This window comes from Glandiceps talaboti, chromosome 7 (genome assembly GCF_964340395.1).
Source record: "Glandiceps talaboti chromosome 7, keGlaTala1.1, whole genome shotgun sequence".
NCBI classification, from domain to species: domain Eukaryota; kingdom Metazoa; phylum Hemichordata; class Enteropneusta; family Spengelidae; genus Glandiceps; species Glandiceps talaboti.
This window is the reverse complement of record NC_135555.1, coordinates 3,159,975-3,179,185: the sequence shown is the minus strand read 5'-3', so window position 1 is coordinate 3,179,185 and position 19,211 is coordinate 3,159,975. Positions and strand designations below refer to the sequence as shown.

Genomic DNA, 19,211 nt, shown 5'->3' with positions numbered 1-19,211 from the left:
CATGAGTAATTATTTCCTACTTGAAGAAAAATTGTGAAATCTTTTTTCACGAACAGAAAGTCATGATGGTGGGGAGTGACGAAATGGCGATGCGAATGTGCAGGTGGGGCCTTGAAAATTCTGATGGTCTGAAAGAAAGGGCCTTCTATATTTGAACTGTGACTTAAGCATCGGCATTCCGAGGAACAGTGGTTTACCTAGTCCGAAGTCAATTACATTTGCAAAAAATGTTTTGACAGTGCTGGGGGGGGGGGGGGGGGGACTGCGAAATTTGTTTGACCAGCTTTGGGCCCCTGTCAGAAACTTTCAATTACGCTTGTTCCCTAAATACTATGATTTGTTCCCCCCCCCATTCTTTAATTACCAATCTGCATTTTAATACTAATAATAGCCTGTTCTTAAACGGCAAGCATGGTGAGGTATGTGTGTGTGTGTGTGTGTGTGTGTGTGTGTGTGTGTGTGTGTGTGTGTGTGTGTGTGTGTGCGAGAGTTCAGAAAGTTAAATGTTGAATTTTTAAGTTACCAACCTTCAAATTTTTGATATTTATTAAATTTGTTACATTGTGTTAGAAAGATTACACTGCATGTTTTACAGTGTTCCAGCCAGAGGGGGTTATTGGGTCATTTGACACACATTTTTTTGACCTGGCCCCACAATTCTAGATGACCCACACTTGTATGCAAATATGTTTAGCAACATGACGACGCCTACAGCAACGGCCAAATGATCGCATATATTGCATAGATAACAACAGGGTTGGATAGACAACTGCATAATCATTCAGCAAATATGCTGGATAGTGATATATGGATCAGCATGTGGGTAAATATTTATATTATATTTTTAGTGAACAATTCCGAAACCTATGATTGCGATTTGCTGGTCATTGCTTACGGTGTGAAGACAAGATTGTATCTAAGCGCCATGGTCACCGAAGACATTTTCAATTTTATCACCGCTATCATTAAACATTTTTGGATTTGCAAAATTTTGACTTTCCTGTTAAGAGTGAGACATTTTCCTTTTATTGTCTTTAAGTTATGATATATTGTTATTACATTGCCATGACATCATATTTCCATGTATGAAATCATCGTCATATACACGCGTGGTCACTTTCAAGTTGTGACAACAATAGAGTAGTCGTTGGTGGCGCTCCAATATTCCATTTTCTGTGCAGTGACAAATACAAAGTTCAACGAACTTTAATGCACAATACCCAACACACAGTTTTACATGCAGGAAAGGTGTGAACATAGTCTATCTGCTAGACCTCGGATGTACTTCCGATAAAATACGACACACGACCGAACTTCGCTATCGAGTGTTCGGGCAAGCCCAGCACAGGCATTTGTTTCCCGAGTTATGTCTCAGAATATTTCTATCAGAATAGAATAAAATGTCGATAATATCGTTAATATTGACGTACTTAACCAACTATATATGAAAGGGGTAAAATTACATTGTATTCTTTCGCAATGAGTGAACCTGCGCGATCACAGAAACAAATGTAATTTTACCCCTTTCGTATATAGTTGGTTTTATTCTATTCTGAGACATAACTCGGGAAACAAATGCCTGTAGTTCGCTTATAGTATAGAAAGAAAGCCCGAACGTCTAGCAGCAAGACTAGTGTGAACACTGAAATATCTATAAATTTTGTACTCTACTCTACTCTACTCTACTCTACTCTACTCTACTCTACTCTACTCTACTCTACTCTACTCTACTCTACTCTACTCTACTCTACTCTACTCTACTCTACTCTACTCTACTCTACTCTACTCTACTCTACTCTACTCTACTCTACTCTACTCTACTCTACTCTACTCTACTCTACTCTACTCTACTCTACTCTACTCTACTCTACTCTACTCTACTCTACTCTACTCTACTCTACTCTACTCTACTCTACTCTAGGAATAGAACCAGAAACCTTAATCTTTGACGTATAGAACTTTAACCACTACTCTATTATACTGAGCTTGTGATTACCTATGTTATATTAACCATATATCTCTTTCAAATAAAGAGATCTCAGTAAAAAAAATTGATCCATTGTGGGAATCGATCTTGAGCACACAATTACAATGTTAGACTTAAAAGTCGTCAACTTTAACCACTACTCCGCCTGTATCTTGTGATCACATTTCAAAAAGCTTATTATAATATATTTTGATATCAGTAATAAAGGTAAGCAAAAGTGATAGAGGGTTAGATTTTGAAAACTTTCACTACGGTTTGATATTTGCTAATTTGAATATGGACCAATCGTTATAAAAACGTTTCACATTGTATGTGTTCGCCGTAACTAGACCACATGAACGGGCAATGTTACTGAAAACATTGTGCATTAAGAACAAAACATAAAGAGAATACCTTTATTTGCAAACATTATGAATATTGTTTACTATCGAAATATGACGGGCGTAATGTATATAGCGCCCCGTTACGATAGAAAAGAGAGAGGATGTGAACGTTTTCACTAAATATTAATCACACTTTCATGATAATCCCCGAAACTCTGCATAAATCGTTTAAAGAACTTGCCATGTTTGCTAAGTTAATAGGTATTTTCAAAATTGAGTTTTCACATCTCATTGCACCTGATATGGACGGAAAATAAGACCTTCCTGTATATCATAGTACCGGTATGAATTTTTGAAAGCACATTTTTGTGGGCACAAAGAGAAAGTAGCATGCGCAGTGTTGACAATATATTGTGTCATCAGTCAATATCAACGAAGTGATTCGGGATTTATACAAACTTCGGCTTGTTATAGGGATATGTGGAAATGATAGATGAACACAGGTAATGTCAATACCTGTCATATGACTCCTTACCCGCGAAATTTAAATATCATATCCTCATGTAACCCTGGATCTAAGATGGCAGACAATGGTGAGTTAAGTTACGTGTTACATCGAACTTCTCGAAAATATAACTTCCACATCGTTTAATTCATATTGATATAAGATCCATTGCAGAACTTAATTAGCGGTTGCATCGATCTTGACAACAGTTTACTTCTAAATACCAGTGGTGGGCACCGTAGGCATTCAAACAATTCTGTAAGATTGTAGATAAGTCGACAGCTCATTAATCTAGGGAACCATACAAATCAGTTAATTCTGATAAAAAAACGATACATTATATCATACTCGGGTAAATGTTATATTATGATACAATGGATTTCATTTATTTTGACACGTCATCATACCATTTCGATCAATGTTCATATTTGATTACAATGTCTGCATGAAGTAGCCAAAGGCGGTGTTAATGATTACATGGAAAATGAATGGGTTAAATCTTACCCAATTCAAAGCAAGGGTTCTTTCTATCATGCACTATATAGTTAATTGAGTATATAGTAACCATGCACAAAGTACACACCCCAGAATAAATTATATACATAAATAAACAGTGTCAAATTAAGTTTCAACTCTCCTCGTTAATAATTTCTCGAGTGGAATCTGCAAAGAGAAAAGGTCGAGGTTCCGGACCAGGCAACAATTTCAGAAGCGAAAATGGTATTGTTATACTCTTACCAGTGAGAGAAAAATGACTGTGGCATTCCTTCTTTGCCTTTAAATGCGTGTGTGTGTGTGTGTGTGTGTGTGTGTGTGTGTGTGTGTGTGTGTGTGTGTGTGTGTGTGTGTGTGTGTGTGTGTGTGTGCGCGTGTGTGTGTGTGTGTGTGTGTGTCTGTCTGTCTGTCTGTCTGTATGTATGTATGTATGTATGTATGTATGTATGTATGTGTGTGTGTGTATGTATGTATGTATGTATGTATGTATGTATGTATGTATGTATGTATGTGTGTGTGTGTATGTATGTATGACGTATGTATGTAGGTAGGTAGGTAGGTAGGTATGTAGGTAGGTAGGTAGGTAGTCAGGTATGTATGTATGTATGTATGTATGTATGTATGTATGTATGTATGTATGTATGTATGTGTGTGTGTGTATGTATGTATGACATTATGTATGTATGTATGTAGGTAGATATGTATGTATGTAGGTAGCTAGGTAGCCAGGTATGTATGTATGTATGTATGTATGTATGTATGTATGTATGTATGTATGTATGTATGTATGTATGTATGTATGTATGTATGTATGTATGTGTGTATGTATAATAATAATAATAATAATAATAATGTTGGTTTCTTATATAACGCTTTCCCACTCCGTGCTCAAAGCGCTTTACAATTATTACCCCTGGCTCCGATCAGAATGGCACAACAGCCCTTTAGTCTTCCTCAACTCCCCAAGTGGTCTTTTTCTTTTTTGGAAAAATCTGTGTTACAAGTGTGTGCTCATAGTGATGCATCTCTCAGTCTATTGTTACTACAGTTTACATTCAACAACACATGCACATGTTATAAAGCATGGGTCACAGAGGTCCACTAATATGCCTGTATATGTGTCGTACAAGTTTCAGTCTTTTGGGGAAAAAAATTAACAGCCTGTTTTGCAGTATTGGTGATTTTTCTATTACTAATTATAAGTGATATTAGTGATAGTAGTATGAAAACAATAATTCATCAAAATTGTTTGGAGAGCCATTGATTTAGTTAGATAGCTTGTATTAACCTGGACATTGTAACAAAATTTGGTTCATTATTTTGTTCACATATAGGATATCGAAGACCACTGTTACAAGTGAATTTCAATTTCTCCAATTGTAGGAATACTAGTATTCAAGTGGGAGATGATAATAATATGCAAGTACAGCAAGGTAAGTTGAACAGAAACACACTTTTTTAGACATCTTTTTGATGATTTCCTACACTATCTGAAACCTTTGCAGTAAAAAATGAAAGTTTAAAATCTTATACCACCAAAGAGCTAAAAGTTATATGGGGCTGTATGTAAAATATGTATCGGTATTTTCCTCAATTTGGTGTAAATTAATATGGTGACAATTATGAAATACATTTAAAGTAGTTTCAACTGTGTGTATCTGTCTTTGTTTTAATTAACAAGATGGGGGTGACAAGGATGTTGTCCCTGATGTCCAGGATGAGCCGTTATCGGACAGCTGTCAAATGCAAGAATCATCATCTACAACTGAAGAAATGTGGTCTGACACTGAGTTGGATCCTGATGACAGCAAAAATAAAATGCCAAACATCCTATCAAAGAATGACTAAAGGGTTAGTCTATAGCATTATATACCAAAAAACAAAATATTTATTGTCTATTTGTTGGTCACATATGATTGCTATCTGTGACACTACGGTAGTTGTCTGTGTGTCTGTGTCTGTGTCTGTGTCTGTGTCTGTGTCTGTGTGTATATGTATTGCCTTATGATACATGAAAGCAGGCCATATGAAAGAGTCAACTTTTTATATACCAGATTCATTTACTGTGATGTTTGTATTTTATGTTTATTCCTGCAGGTAAAGATGATGCACTATGATCTAAAAAAGTGACTAGTGAACACTTCTGAAGATGAAGGAACACAATATACTCACTTTAGAACTGACGTCTGCTTGGAATTATGGGTAATATTCAGAAAAATAATTTTGAATGTGAATATTCATCACTTGAGATCTTACTTGAAATCCTGTTACAATCTGACATATCTTAGATTAATGGAATTCTTCAAAACCTTATCATATTCAGACATTTCAAACAGACTGATTCTTCCATACAAAGGGGAAAACATGTCTACATTAAGTTCTACAGACAGTGATACCTCAGTGACTACATCTACCACAAATGCAAATGACCTACAAACCCATAATTTCAAGCAAATTGAATGATTCTTAATGAAAGCTATTACGTAGAAGGAACCCTATAACGTTAATTGATGTATTCAGTCTCTATTGTTGGCATACATGGAAAGTGATTTTAAATTAAAGAACTTTTATTTTTTACCGATGAAAATTTAAAATATTTTATACCATTGGAAATTATAGAGCCAACTTATCTTATCTAAATTTTGATTGTAATAAAAGTTAATGATTATTCCATGTTTGTCAATGATGATGACTGAAAATTAGATTACTTCCAATGAATAATGTATTGCTTACTCTAGATGTGACTTTAGATTCGTGCTTCTATTATACCTAGATAATAGTGATAAACACAGTAGCAGATAGACTGTCGACAGTCGCTTGTGCCTTTTTTCCCCTACGTTTTATCTAAACTTAAGTCGTTGCAGCGCTCTGATTCAGTGCAATACTACTATAATCGCATACTGATATCAGCCCTCGATATCAGTATGCGATTATAGTAGTGTTGCGACGGATCGGAGCGTGGCGACGACTGTCAACAGTCTAAGTAGCAGAAAAAAATATCACTGATTTCAAATAATAAACTATTTAAAAAACTTTTTACAGCATTAAAATGTTTGGACAATTTTAGTTTACAAGCTGAGGCCCCAGCTGGTCTTCGTATGTGAAGTCAGGATGTTTATACATACCTGCCTGATTTCAAAATATTGTTCCAGACAGGTGGTAAAATGAATAGTCCCAGTCTCTGTTTTACCATTTTTGGACAGACACTCGCCATCAGGAAAGAAGACGGACAAATCAAAACCCAGGTTTACCGCAAAAGTATCCCAACAGATCAGTATTTGAATTAGCATCTAATCACCCTCTTGATCAGAAGCTAGGTGTGGTAACAACTTTACATCATACGGCTGATAGCATAGTTACAGACCCAGAGGATATCAGAGAGAATTCGTAAACGTGGCTCTTCACTGCTGTGGTTATCCATCACGGGCTGTAAAATATGCCACTAAAGAGAAGATCGATGCCACTACAACCAGCACAAATAGTGAAGGCACACGCATAATTACACACTATATTAGTACTAATTATTCTGAAAACCTCCAGCATGCATAGATCCTATGGATCCAGCTTCATTTCAAACCGCCAAGTACTCTCAGACAACTGTCTGTAAATCTCAAAGACCCCAGTCCACCTGGGAAAGTATGTGATCCTGTTTACCAAGGTTTGGACAACACGTCCTGTACGGATGTTCGTGAAATGGATAGAATTTCAAAATTTACCACCTGTCTTGGATAATATTTTGAAATCATGCATATGTAAATAACTTGATTTCACAGACCTGGGAACTCAGGTTGAAGGCTTGGATTTATTCTAAGCAGTGTAAAGTTTAATCTAAATGATAAACTGCCTCATATTCATCTACTAAACATTAAAATATATTATATGTGGTGGCCATAGTGGTCTGTTTAGACTCGTAATTCTTCAGATCAAACATATGACTTATATACAGTGTATTTGGTTGCATGGTTCCACCACTGACACCATGTATTTTCAATTCTTAAGTCCATCAACTACTAGTATGTTTCATGCGCAAATGTATATCTGTAGCACTTTAGATGTTGACTTCTTATGACGTGTATGCCCACCTAATTTCATATGACATAATGGACATACAGATGTTTTACCAACGTTTTTGTAACCAGGTTAACAAAGAGTTGGACAATTTGAATGGTTCTTTAAACAATTCACTTATACTAATATGATGGTGGGAAAGCTTGGTAAAGCATTTGTATGCAAGAAATGATTGCTTATAATTGCCCCCTACAACATACTACACATGCTGGTAAAACTTCAAAATCTTTTTTTTGTACATTATAGTTTATCTTTTGTTTAGTTCTCACATTCTTTTGTCTTTCTTGTGAGAGAATTCTGTTCTAGTTCTTTACTGTCCTCTTTTCGTTCCTTTCCCTGTCCTCTCTATCTTTTCCACTATATGTACATGTCCGGATTGATGATTTTTACCAGGATATGACAAACTACTTATTTTAAATAAATGGCACAAAACTTTATGCAGGCCACAAAAGTTGCACCCTTCTCGTGGAATTTAATGATGAATACACTTGTGTGATGTTGACAAAACAATTTGAAGTGTCCTACATTGTTGTTTTTGTTTATAGGTAAAGTACGAAGTCAATGTGCAACATATTTGTAGAAAGGAATCAGTTAATCATGACTGTAAATCTTGTAAAGTAAATCATGTTTTTAATTTTATCATTTAATGGTTTTCTGAGGTGATTCATATGAAGTCTGTATGAAGATGTATGTGAACACTTAGAAACTTGAATTGAAATGTCAAAGTTGTAATTTTCTCTAATAAGGCAAAGAATGTATGTGTTCCTTATAACTAAATGTCTTATCTACCGACAGTGTATATCCCTTCTATTTTGCTTGGCATTTTGTAATTAAAAGGATCACACAGTACAGAAGTAAAACATCTTACCAGATTTAGATTGGGGATTGGGGTGGTGGGTCCATAGCAATCATGATATCACAGTACTAGTTTCTTAACATCTGGAGAAATTGTGCATTAAATTAATGTATGGTGGAGATAGAGGTTGCAGAAAACGAGCCCACTGTATAGTTTCTAGACTTAGAAAGACATTGATGTTATAAGGAAATCATACATTTTAGGGACGGCATACTGAAATCACTGTAGCTAGGGTAGACTACCAGTAGTATTCTGTCATCTGTGTGCTTTCTATTGCTTCATAAAATAAACTACAATGAAATACCAATGAATGAGATTGATTTAGTATTGTCTTCTTAGTACCCCCCCCCCCCCCCTAGCCTTTCAGTCCCCTATTCTCTCTATATTTCTATAAAGACATCACTAGAATCAATGTTAGGATCACTCACCGAAATATGAATTGATAGATGCCAAAATTTCAAAACCATTTTCCTTTTATGTGAGCAAGCAGGTCTGGTAAAACAAATAATCACCAGATCTCGGCATTTGTACTTCAAACACTAGATCCCATGAAAGTCAATGTCCCAAACTTGTATACAGCATATGTGAATGAATGCCAACCTAATATAAAGGTACAAAATGTGTTTTGGCTGAAAAATGGGCAATTTTTCAGTCAATAACTGACTCTGTTTGAAGAAAAACATGGGTGATGAAGTTATTCCCAGAGTGGGTGATAGACCCCCCAGAAAGTGCAACAGATAATTAAAAACAAAGGATGTGTACAAAAGTAGTATAGAGGGCATACTTTGTGTCATGGGGCTTTTGATAAAAAGAATCACACCTTTGTGCAGATAATTATGATTTTAATATATATATATATACACCAATACCCTAAAATACATTATTTAAAATAAATTTCAAAGTATTTAGGTAAGAACATAAAAAAACGCTTTACAAAACAAAATATCAATACATATATACAGACTTTAAACGAAAAATAAAATGGCAGCAGAAACAACGATTTAATGTTAACAAAAACAAAACGTACAAATATAACAAAACACTCCAAACTTAATATAAGAAATTATGTGTATTGTTTTGTATCTGTGAATGCATAAAATTACGATACTTACGTAACATACATTCAACTGACTTCAATAAAATAATTTTTTTTATTCATTTTTTATCCTTTTCATATTTTATTCTGTCAAGCTTATATGGTCTCCATTCAAAGTAAACTTGCAAAGTTATGTGAAATAGATTATTTTTACATGCAACTCTAGCAAGCAAAATATAGGTAGACTATGTTTCTAGGGTATGCCTCTCATTCTAGAGACACAACAAATTAAGCATTACATTTCAAATAAATTCTCTTACATCTCTTGTGGTGGTGACACTTTACTGCTAACAACAAGCGAATGCTGTGAAAACGGAAAGTTTTGGTAACATTTCAAAATACAGTCCGCAATGTAAAAAGAATTATGACTTTTTCGGCATTGTGATGTGACTGAAACAGAAATAAGGTTACATGTGACAATAAGTCAAACATTTCTATCTAAATTAACATTATCACACAAATGGTCCTCCAGATAAATGCAGTCAACTTTTCAAAACAAGCACACAATAGCAACCACAAGTTCTGAAATAAACAGCACACAAATCAGGGATGTCAGCTAAAAAAACAAAAGTATCATTTTCTTTGGTGTAGAGGGCGCACTAATCGGGAAGAGCCAATGTTCTTGAATTATTGCTCTTTTGCATCACCCTATAGACTGAAAGGTCATCTTTTTGTGCTTTAATATATAGTCACTTGCTGAACACTTGTGATTACATAAACAGAAACAACAACAGATCTTTTAGTCTATACTTTATACATTGTCGTAAAACACTTGCCTCTTCACGGCCAAATTTTGTAGCATCATTAGAAATGTGCTCTGGCTTGTTTGAAAGCACTTTACTATGTGTGGAATTCAAACAAACTTGCAAACACTTAAAAACACATAAATAAACAACTACACTCAAAAAAATTAAACACATGGAGCATTGTTATGTTGAAAGTGACACTGTAAACTACTGAAATATTGGAAGCACATCGTAACTATTATGAGAAGTAAACATTGACATTAAAATTGAACTACACATGAAAGAGCACCATAATATCGTGTAAAACAATACATATCTGTGTATCAAGGTGACACTTTTTATTTCTATGTCTCTCATCACCTAACTGACTCAAAAATAATGCAAAGAACGGATGCCCTTACTAGACCGACGGCCGGTCCTGAAAAAAATTATATCAGCGACGGCAAGATTGTGAAAACAAAAGTGCATTTCTGGGTGAAAATTGTCATTTATCGCTGAAATTTTGAGACTCTCATGTTCATAAATAAAAATGGTTCATAACTTCTGACTTTAATTGTCATTTAAATGTACAATTATGAATTGAAAACATAACATAAACTTTCTTTCTTCCTTTTTCAACTGACTGACCGACATACTGGTAGCATATTCAATATTTATGATGTAGTGATGAGAAATATAGCAATGAAAAAGGGCCGCCCTTCAAAGGATTCAATATTACTTTGAGGTTACTAGACTCATATTTATTGGTTTATGGTCAAAAGTTTGGTTATGTTGATTGGCTCAGAATTTCTGTGCTCGTCTTAATGAATGTAGTAGTTAGCTTATTTGCATATTACCCCACGACAGATGGTGTATGCTAATACGTTGTCATCTCCATTTACAAGAGGTACACTGAACTGTTCAGGTTTTTCTTAACTAATGTACATCTCATTGTCAAGTGTACACTGATGCTTATTGAGTGTGTGTGTGTATGTAGACTCTTCCCAGGTGTAAAATGTACCCATTCCCATGTGTAAATAGATCCTTCAATGATTGCTTCCTTGATAGTCTCTGTTACCCAGATTCTCACTTGGGGTGGTCTCGTAGGCAGAGCCCCCAGCTGCGAGAGTCTGGGTAACCAAGACTACCTCCTTGACAAATGTTATGTCAGTCTTTTCACTGTATCTTCAGCCCTGTCACGTAACATAGGTCTGTGACAACATGATGTACTACGTGTCTACATAGCTATGGTGTATACATACAAACAGTAATTCATCATAAAATTCCATGTCATCCACTCATCTATACATAATAAACATTACTTTAATTAATGATAATTAGACTAATAAATTGTATAAATTCATGTACATATTGGACTGTGTATCAAGCACTATGGTTTACTGAATGTAGATATACAATAACATTGAAGAATTTGGTAAGAGTTTGGTTGGAAGACTACATTCTCATTGGCTACTGCTGTCATTGGCTAACTTTGTATCATGTAATATGTTAATTTCACATCTGGGATTTATGGCTATTGAAAACTTAGAAACTATCTGTTTATGACTGCAATATACAATTTTTTCAGGTTTTTGCAACAGACTATCATGAACATGAAACCTTCATGTCATCCTGATTACAATAACAAGCAGTTAATAAAACATATGAACAATTCAGTAAAGTTCACCACTGAGGGCAGTCTACCAAAATGAAGTCCGCCACTGAGGGCAGTCTACCAAAATGAATACAAAAATAGTCATCTAGGATCTAGCTCTGAAAGCAAAGACTTCTTGTTTGGTAATGTACATTGTGTCTACAGAATATTATTTTTAAAGTACTGTGCTAATTTGGTAATTATTATTGCTAACGTACATGGCTAGATTTGCTGATGCTAACAAATTTTGTGTTAAGTTTTGTATTTACAATTGCTTCCATAAATTAGAATTAAACACGCCTAAATATCATTGTCAAAATACAAATATGTGACGTACTTAGATACAGACCAGCTGTACGCAGTACAATCGGACTTCATAAGATTCTCCATAAATGTTAATATGTTATTAATAAATATGATATACTAGACCACTGTCTCCAACATTTCTAGCCTCATGGCTGTCTCTAATGCATACTACAATAGCTGTGTTAAGATATTTGACATTCAGTAATGCATGTCAAGATTGGATAACAGATCATTTGAAATGATCAAAATCATATTTCAAAAATACTATACATGCAATAGACTGTATAAGTTGGTATAAGTTCTACAAGAGTTTAAAGCACAGATAAACTCAAATTCTACGGCCTGACCACAATATACTCCAGGGATAACATATAGTTATAGTATTGCTTTCATGTATCAACATTTATGGAGAATACTATCCTACATTTTACACTCAAAAACAGACTGTTAGCTTCCACTCGTATAAAACCAGGGTGACTGAATAATTTGCATATTTCACTGCATCACTGACCAATCAAATGTTAGCTTGCATGAACAGTGAGTTTTTAATAAGCATGAAATTGGCATCATCTCTCTTTATTGGTTGAACAAATTGGTAGTAAGTATAGGTTTTCTGACTACTATGTAGAAGAAATTATCACAGTCTGTTTTGATTTAGACATTTCTTAGGAATAATGCATCTTAGAGAACAATACTTTCTACTGAAATCACTTTAAAGTCTTCTCTTTTGAACAAGTTGCAATATGAAGGTTCTGCATAGTTCTTTGTAAAACAAGAATGAGGGTGGGAGTGTTCTCATGGTAGTTATGTTCCCTTATAACAAATTCTGGTGGCCATTTTGCATCAAAATATATCAATTCATATTCAATTTTTCTTCTCTAAAAGTTTGAATGAATGAATCCCATTTAGTGATTTGGAGAGAGGGTGGTTCAAAGTTTTTGTGAAAATTATCAACAAATTCTGAAGTCTCTCACTTTCATGGTGCAAAGTGCTTTAAATGCACACACACTTTTTGAGTTCTTTCTCTCTGATTTTACAAATGTAACTCTCATTTAAGTTGTTGGCCAAATCTCCTGGGTGTCGCATGTCTGTTAGTCCGCAGAACTTCAACCATGAAAGTTTTACATTCTGTACACACATCCTTCATAGCACTGCTCTTACTACGACCCCAGATTGACCTCCGACCCATGGTTGGTGAACAGGAAGGAGTTGCTGGTGCTGATTCACTGCAAAATAAAAACACAATTAAAAGAAGTGAACTTAAGCCAAGAATTACACATTAGGGCACATCTTGCTGACCTGAAGACAAAGGTCAAAAGTTTGTCAAGTCAATATTTATGATTTTTTTTGTCACTTTCATTCCCATACTTTTAACATTGATTAAACTGATGAGTTGAGCCTTAACCTTTTGAAGAAACAATTGTTTTATAAATAAATTAACATGTGGCACTGACGTTACCAAATTTGAAGGGTGTGGGGCTCTCCTCTTTTCAAATATTTGTCCTCCTTCACCCCTTTTAAACCACCAATGCTTTCATTACTTTATGGGGTTACATGGACTTTTTTACTACACAATATTGTACATAAAATTTCACAGACAATAGTTTTTGCTAATTCTCACCTTCTGAGGCCCTGTTCTTCGAGGTCGAAATCAAAGTCAAAGCTAGAACGAGCTCGAGGACATTTAGTGGGAGAGCTACTTGGTGAAAGTGCATGTACTGGTATGTGAAGGAAGTGTTCGGATGGAATTTTCATTCTACGACAACACCGTAAGCACACAATCCTGAAGGATAAAAAAGTGAAGCTTTTCTTTACATCTATTTTCATATCAATGGAAGGCAAAATCCAGAAATAACTATACAAAAAGTATTCTTTTGACTATTTAGGGTGTTTTACATTCAGTAAAATAACATTTTAGTTGGCTGTGTTGAGACATGTTTGCACAGATTTAATAGCATGTAAAATACAATAACAAGAGATAAAAATTTCCAAATCAAATAAAACAATATTTAAGGAAATGTTACAGAAAATCTTTTTTTGGAATTTTCTGTATGAAGAACAAATCTGCAAGTGTCCATTTGTAGGTCTGGACTACTGTTATACTAGTAAATAATGCTATTGGTATATGCTTGTTATTTAATGATTAAAGATTCTTGTCTCCTGGTTTTTTCACATTAAATGTTTGAACACAATGGCCTAGCCAGTTTGTAACCTTTGACCTAAATGACCTTTGAACTCAATGACTTACCTTTTGCAAAGTTTACATTTGTACTTTCTGTTAAATAAAGCAAATCTTTTCTTGCAGTTGAAACAGACCTGTAAGAAAAGCAACTTGTATGAATAATTTTCATGAAGAAAAAATAAGTACAAATTTTTTATGAATTCACCTGTCACTGAGTACTATTCTATTATTGACATACCAAGTAAATCTTAAGTTACCTTATATAATTTACATTTATTTATTCATTGAGGACACACAGATAAAATATCCTGTTACTCCATATACTTACTTTCTGTTCAGGACATCCAGGTAAATTTTTCTGTTACTTTGTAAGTTTTCCAAATAATGTCATTTCACTCAAGGACACACAAATAAAATTTTTTGTTACACTACCATTTACTTACCTTTCCATTTAGGACATCTAAGTAAATTCTTTTGTTACTCTGTAAGTTTTCCAACTCTGCTTTGCACAGAACACTTCTAATATGTTTAACTTCATCCACTGTTAATGAGAGGTATTCTACTGGGTCTCCAAATCCTCCCTGAATTCCAAAAATAATCAAATAAGTACTAGAAATTATGAATACATACTTGTGACAGGATTTGATAAATATAGAACAGACTATTGGTGTGTAACCATGGTAAAAAGTATCAAAGACATTCTTATTGGAATGTTGAATGGGTGCAGTTTATGGCATTTCATTTGCAGTTACTTCAAATTTTTGAACCAAGACTGCATGCTTCTGATTTTCCCCGCACAGCATAGCTTATAGAGAGGATGGATTTCAACCAGGGATATGTGACTCATAAAACTAGACAATGATTTCCACACACACTAGATGATTTTATTTTTGTAAAACCACTCTGGGAGTCCATATTAATGCAAAATATATGAAATCCTGTATTACATTGGTAAGATACTATCATAATGATACTGTCTATTGAGTACATATGATTTTGTAATACTATTAAATCTTTTTACAGAACAATTTATTCAACAATATTTCAACTGTTATCACATCACTCATAATGAAGCTGCATACACAAACTGACTATCTAAAGAATAACATTTGCTCAGGGCAGTTTAGTTTACATTGCATTATTCAGATGCATACATATGTAAGTGCAGAGGATTGGAAACAGCCCCCTCTGTAGGTTAAAATCAAACTAACAGCAAACATTACCAGTACTTGCTGATAGAGGGCAGTATTTCAAATCAATACCACATTAGCCAAAGGCAGGCATCTCTACAGGTCCACCATGTGAAGCTGAAGTTAATTTGTTTAGTGTTTCAGCATGCTTAATGTGTTTCACTCCATTTGTCTAAAAATGGACTGATCCTTCCCCATGCATCATAGTGGGACTGAGTAAAAAAGTAAGTAAAGGCGGGTTCTTCATTTTTAAGAGTGTGCACTCATTTTCAACGAAAACAAGCATGCATGGTGGATTTTGTTATAGTTTGCAAAAAACCATGCAAAACCAAAAGAAAACTAATTTTACCACACGTTGATGGTTTTGTACATTAACTTCATCTTCCGTAAGCGGATAAAGACACCTGCCGTGATTGGTTCTACATCTGTATGATGTAGTTGTTGAAGGTAGACAATTCGTACTGACCATGCTATGTTTAGTTTCACATACAGAGATAGTGTTCCTTCTCGGTGTTCCAACTATTGGCCCTTCCAATGGAGAACTATCAAAGTTGGCTGTTGACAAAAAATAATTTCACTTATTAGAAATCCTCAAAAACTAATTTCATTATGACAGTAAAGCACCATGATAACAAACTATTATATAAATTTAACAGACACAGAAGGCTAGAAAGCCAACTAGCCAGAGGAACAGACAGACAGGCAGACAGACAGACAGACAGAGACAGACAGTGCCTATTACAGTAGCCCCAATATGCTGTACTTGTCAAGGGCTACTGCCAATGGCTAAGCCCATCTGTCATGCTGAGAAGCTGCAGTGCAGGATGACAAACCAAATTATATCATTACTCTTAACATACAGTTAAAAAATTTGAAATGTTACATCTCCCTGCTGTTGATTCCTTCCTGTTGGAAAGACATTTTCAGGCATCACATAGGTGTCATGGCAAAAAATAACTACAACTTTGATAGAAAACTCCACTTTTATCAATCTCTGTTAAAAAAGACAGCTAGGACACACGAACCTTTACAGAATGATTTAGTTGGTGTAACACATGTAATATCTTGGTATACATGGTCTGTGTCTATTGTACCATGTATGTGTATCTCCTCATGGCCTTGGTCTCTCTCTGTAACATTATTATCTTTCTCTGTCACTTGTGGTTCTTCATCTTCATCTTCATCACTGTCCTATAATTCAAAGTTTTCATAAAAATTGTGAGAAATATAAGTGACAAACGATAATGACTATTTTATAGATATTGCTACTATTAGCATCTTTCATATGCTGCTTTCAAATATCAATTATTGTCCCTAATTTAATATTAAATTGTCTCCTTTACATATTTTGAAACTGTTTGACAGTACTTACACAATTTGACTACTCTAGTTTTTGTACATTAATTGATAATTTTCAATCTTTGTCATTACTTTGTATTTACATTATAATGACCAATTTGAGAAACTGTCCAGGACACTACAATTTTGAATTCATCATAATTTTCAAATTTGTTTGTAGAAGTATACACAAAAGTACATTCATATATATTACATGTAAACAAAAGTAAGTAACTTACAAGTTCATCCCAATCCAGAATGTTGAGATCTGCAATGGTTATTTTCTTTTTCACTGATGGAGATTTAGATGGGTCTTGTGTTGTACAACTTTCAACACACAGGTTGGGTTTACTCTCTGAAAAATAACAGCACAGCAGTTGATTTTTTTTCTTCTGAAATTCACATTTAATGATCTTGAGTAGTAAGATTGATTCCTAATTTTATGTGATACCATAGAAATCAAATGAGTTTTCCATGGTGTTCATTAAAGTTATAAATGGGTTACCATAGAAGTATCTTTTATTTAGTTGTTACAGAACAATCTGAAGTTTGCATGGGAGTCATAGTAAAAAATAGAAACAGCCAATCAAAATTGGTGTACCTGGTGCCCTTGGTGCAGGTTTTAACCTTGGTACTGATTTGATCTCGTCAAGCATCCTTTCAAAGGTACTTTGCCTCTTGGGAGTCATTGGTGCAACCTTCCTATCAGCCACCTGATACACAGAGAACAGAATGAATGTCATGGATGCTAGCTAATTCATTGCATTACATATATAAAACACAACTATGCCACAATGCCTTGTCTATTCTGATCTATTCCGATCTATTCCTGCTGTAAAAGCAACATTTTACAGCAATATCCATGAATTCTTCTAAGAGTAGCAAGACAGCAAAATCTACCTGACTTCTTTCACTTTCAGTGGACTTCCCTAACTGCATAACTGCAGAATTAGTCATTAGTTGAGAGTCATCAACAACAGACCAACTGCGGCAACACTCAATTCTCTTTACTTAGTTTAAATTCATTTAATCTACCAAGCTAATGAATATTTGTGTTGATAACTAACTGTACATTTCACCAGAAGTCCCCCATTTCTGTTACCATGGTGCCACATATCCAAGCCACAAATGTTATTTCCTTCGTTCTATTGTATGTAAACTTGACAACAGCGGAACTTACAGGTTTAAGAGGAGGTCTTGATCTGATGAAGTCCAGTATGATGTCATGTGCTTCCTTCTTTACTCTGTGTGGTATATCTCCATCAACCTGAACACAAACACAAACTTATCCATACTATCAATAATATAGACACACACTTTACATTTAATATACAAACTAAGGTATTTTCTCTTCTGCCATTGTAATTTAAATTCAAGAGCAACAAATCAATGTTACTGGTTTCCGCCATTAGTATTACCATTTCCATTTTCATCATAACAGTATATTAAAGTCTCAAAAAAGAAAATTTGTCAACAATGAATACCCAAACAAGAAGTTGCATCATGTTTGTTATTTATCAATTGTTGGGTTCAGCTTGGTCAGTGTAGTAGAAGATTAATGGAATGATCACAACACTTGATAAGTTAATACAAAGGATATTAGATTTGACTTACCATAACCTGTTTGAGGACATATCGTCTAGATCTAATATCATCTAGGACCATTTCATAGGGTGTTAGTTCATATTCAATAGGGGCATGTCTGACAGCACCAATTTTTTTGAGTTGTACACCTTGACGTAATGACTTGATAACTTGCATCCATAGCCTTGCCTGTATACAAACAGAAACAAACAATTAGAACCAAAATATTTAACAGTACATGTATACAGAAAATGGAGGTGTCAGAAGTATTATAACACACACAAGCCAAGTTGAATGTGTTCGAACATAAAAGTTAGATTTTTTATACCCTGGTCATTCTGTGTCATAACAATGCTCATCAATCTAATTCGTCTTACTGTGTTCTAAATATGAGTTTAAAAATCAGACCCTTCATTTATCTTTCTGATCTTTCATAAATTTAAGCATATGCAGGTATGATTATACAAAATATAATCTAAAAATATATTATTCTCTTAGATTTTTCTTCATTTGGCCAGAAAATATTTGTGACCTAAGGCTTTTGTCACTTCTTGTTTTCAATTCAAAGTGATATCACTCCTTTAGTCACTCAAATTTTCCTTGGCTGAACAAAGAGATATTGGAATAGGGAACTTGCAAACCTGCCATGTTGAATGTTGCATCATGGGAAAAGTGATAATAAATACTAATCAATTAGTATTGTAAACAATGTTGATACATTGTTTATAACTACAAATGATCAATTCATAGTGACCCTGATATTTGTGGGAGGTTTATTTTATCAGTAGCTCCAGATTACGTATTATGATAACCACAGATAATCCCATAGTCCTTTGCATCTGAGCATGCTCAGTCTGGATTGCAAGTTCCCTATTATTGGTACTACTTGGTTGATACTAATA

The 19,211-nt window shown here is 34.5% G+C and overlaps 1 protein-coding gene across 2 annotated transcripts in view; it reads right to left on the bottom strand.

Annotated features, from left to right (window-relative positions):
• Nucleotides 1–9,203: 9,203 nt before the first annotated feature.
• The window catches only part of LOC144438192 (protein spire homolog 1-like), a 47,543-nt gene continuing 37,535 nt past the window's right edge, over nucleotides 9,204–19,211 (bottom strand). Inside the window, exons 6-15 of one of the 2 annotated variants that reach the window (XM_078127235.1) lie at nucleotides 18,340–18,498; nucleotides 17,906–17,992; nucleotides 17,327–17,438; nucleotides 16,965–17,080; nucleotides 16,413–16,578; nucleotides 15,737–15,942; nucleotides 14,641–14,778; nucleotides 14,264–14,331; nucleotides 13,637–13,798; nucleotides 9,204–13,241 (exon numbers count right to left, since the gene is read on the bottom strand). In XM_078127235.1, coding sequence (XP_077983361.1) covers nucleotides 13,064–13,241; nucleotides 13,637–13,798; nucleotides 14,264–14,331; nucleotides 14,641–14,778; nucleotides 15,737–15,942; nucleotides 16,413–16,578; nucleotides 16,965–17,080; nucleotides 17,327–17,438; nucleotides 17,906–17,992; nucleotides 18,340–18,498 — 1,392 coding nt within the window. In that variant the 3' untranslated portion in view covers nucleotides 9,204–13,063. The remainder of the gene's footprint in view (nucleotides 13,242–13,636; nucleotides 13,799–14,263; nucleotides 14,332–14,640; nucleotides 14,779–15,736; nucleotides 15,943–16,412; nucleotides 16,579–16,964; nucleotides 17,081–17,326; nucleotides 17,439–17,905; nucleotides 17,993–18,339; nucleotides 18,499–19,211) is intronic. The other variant, XM_078127236.1, reaches the window with a different exon arrangement.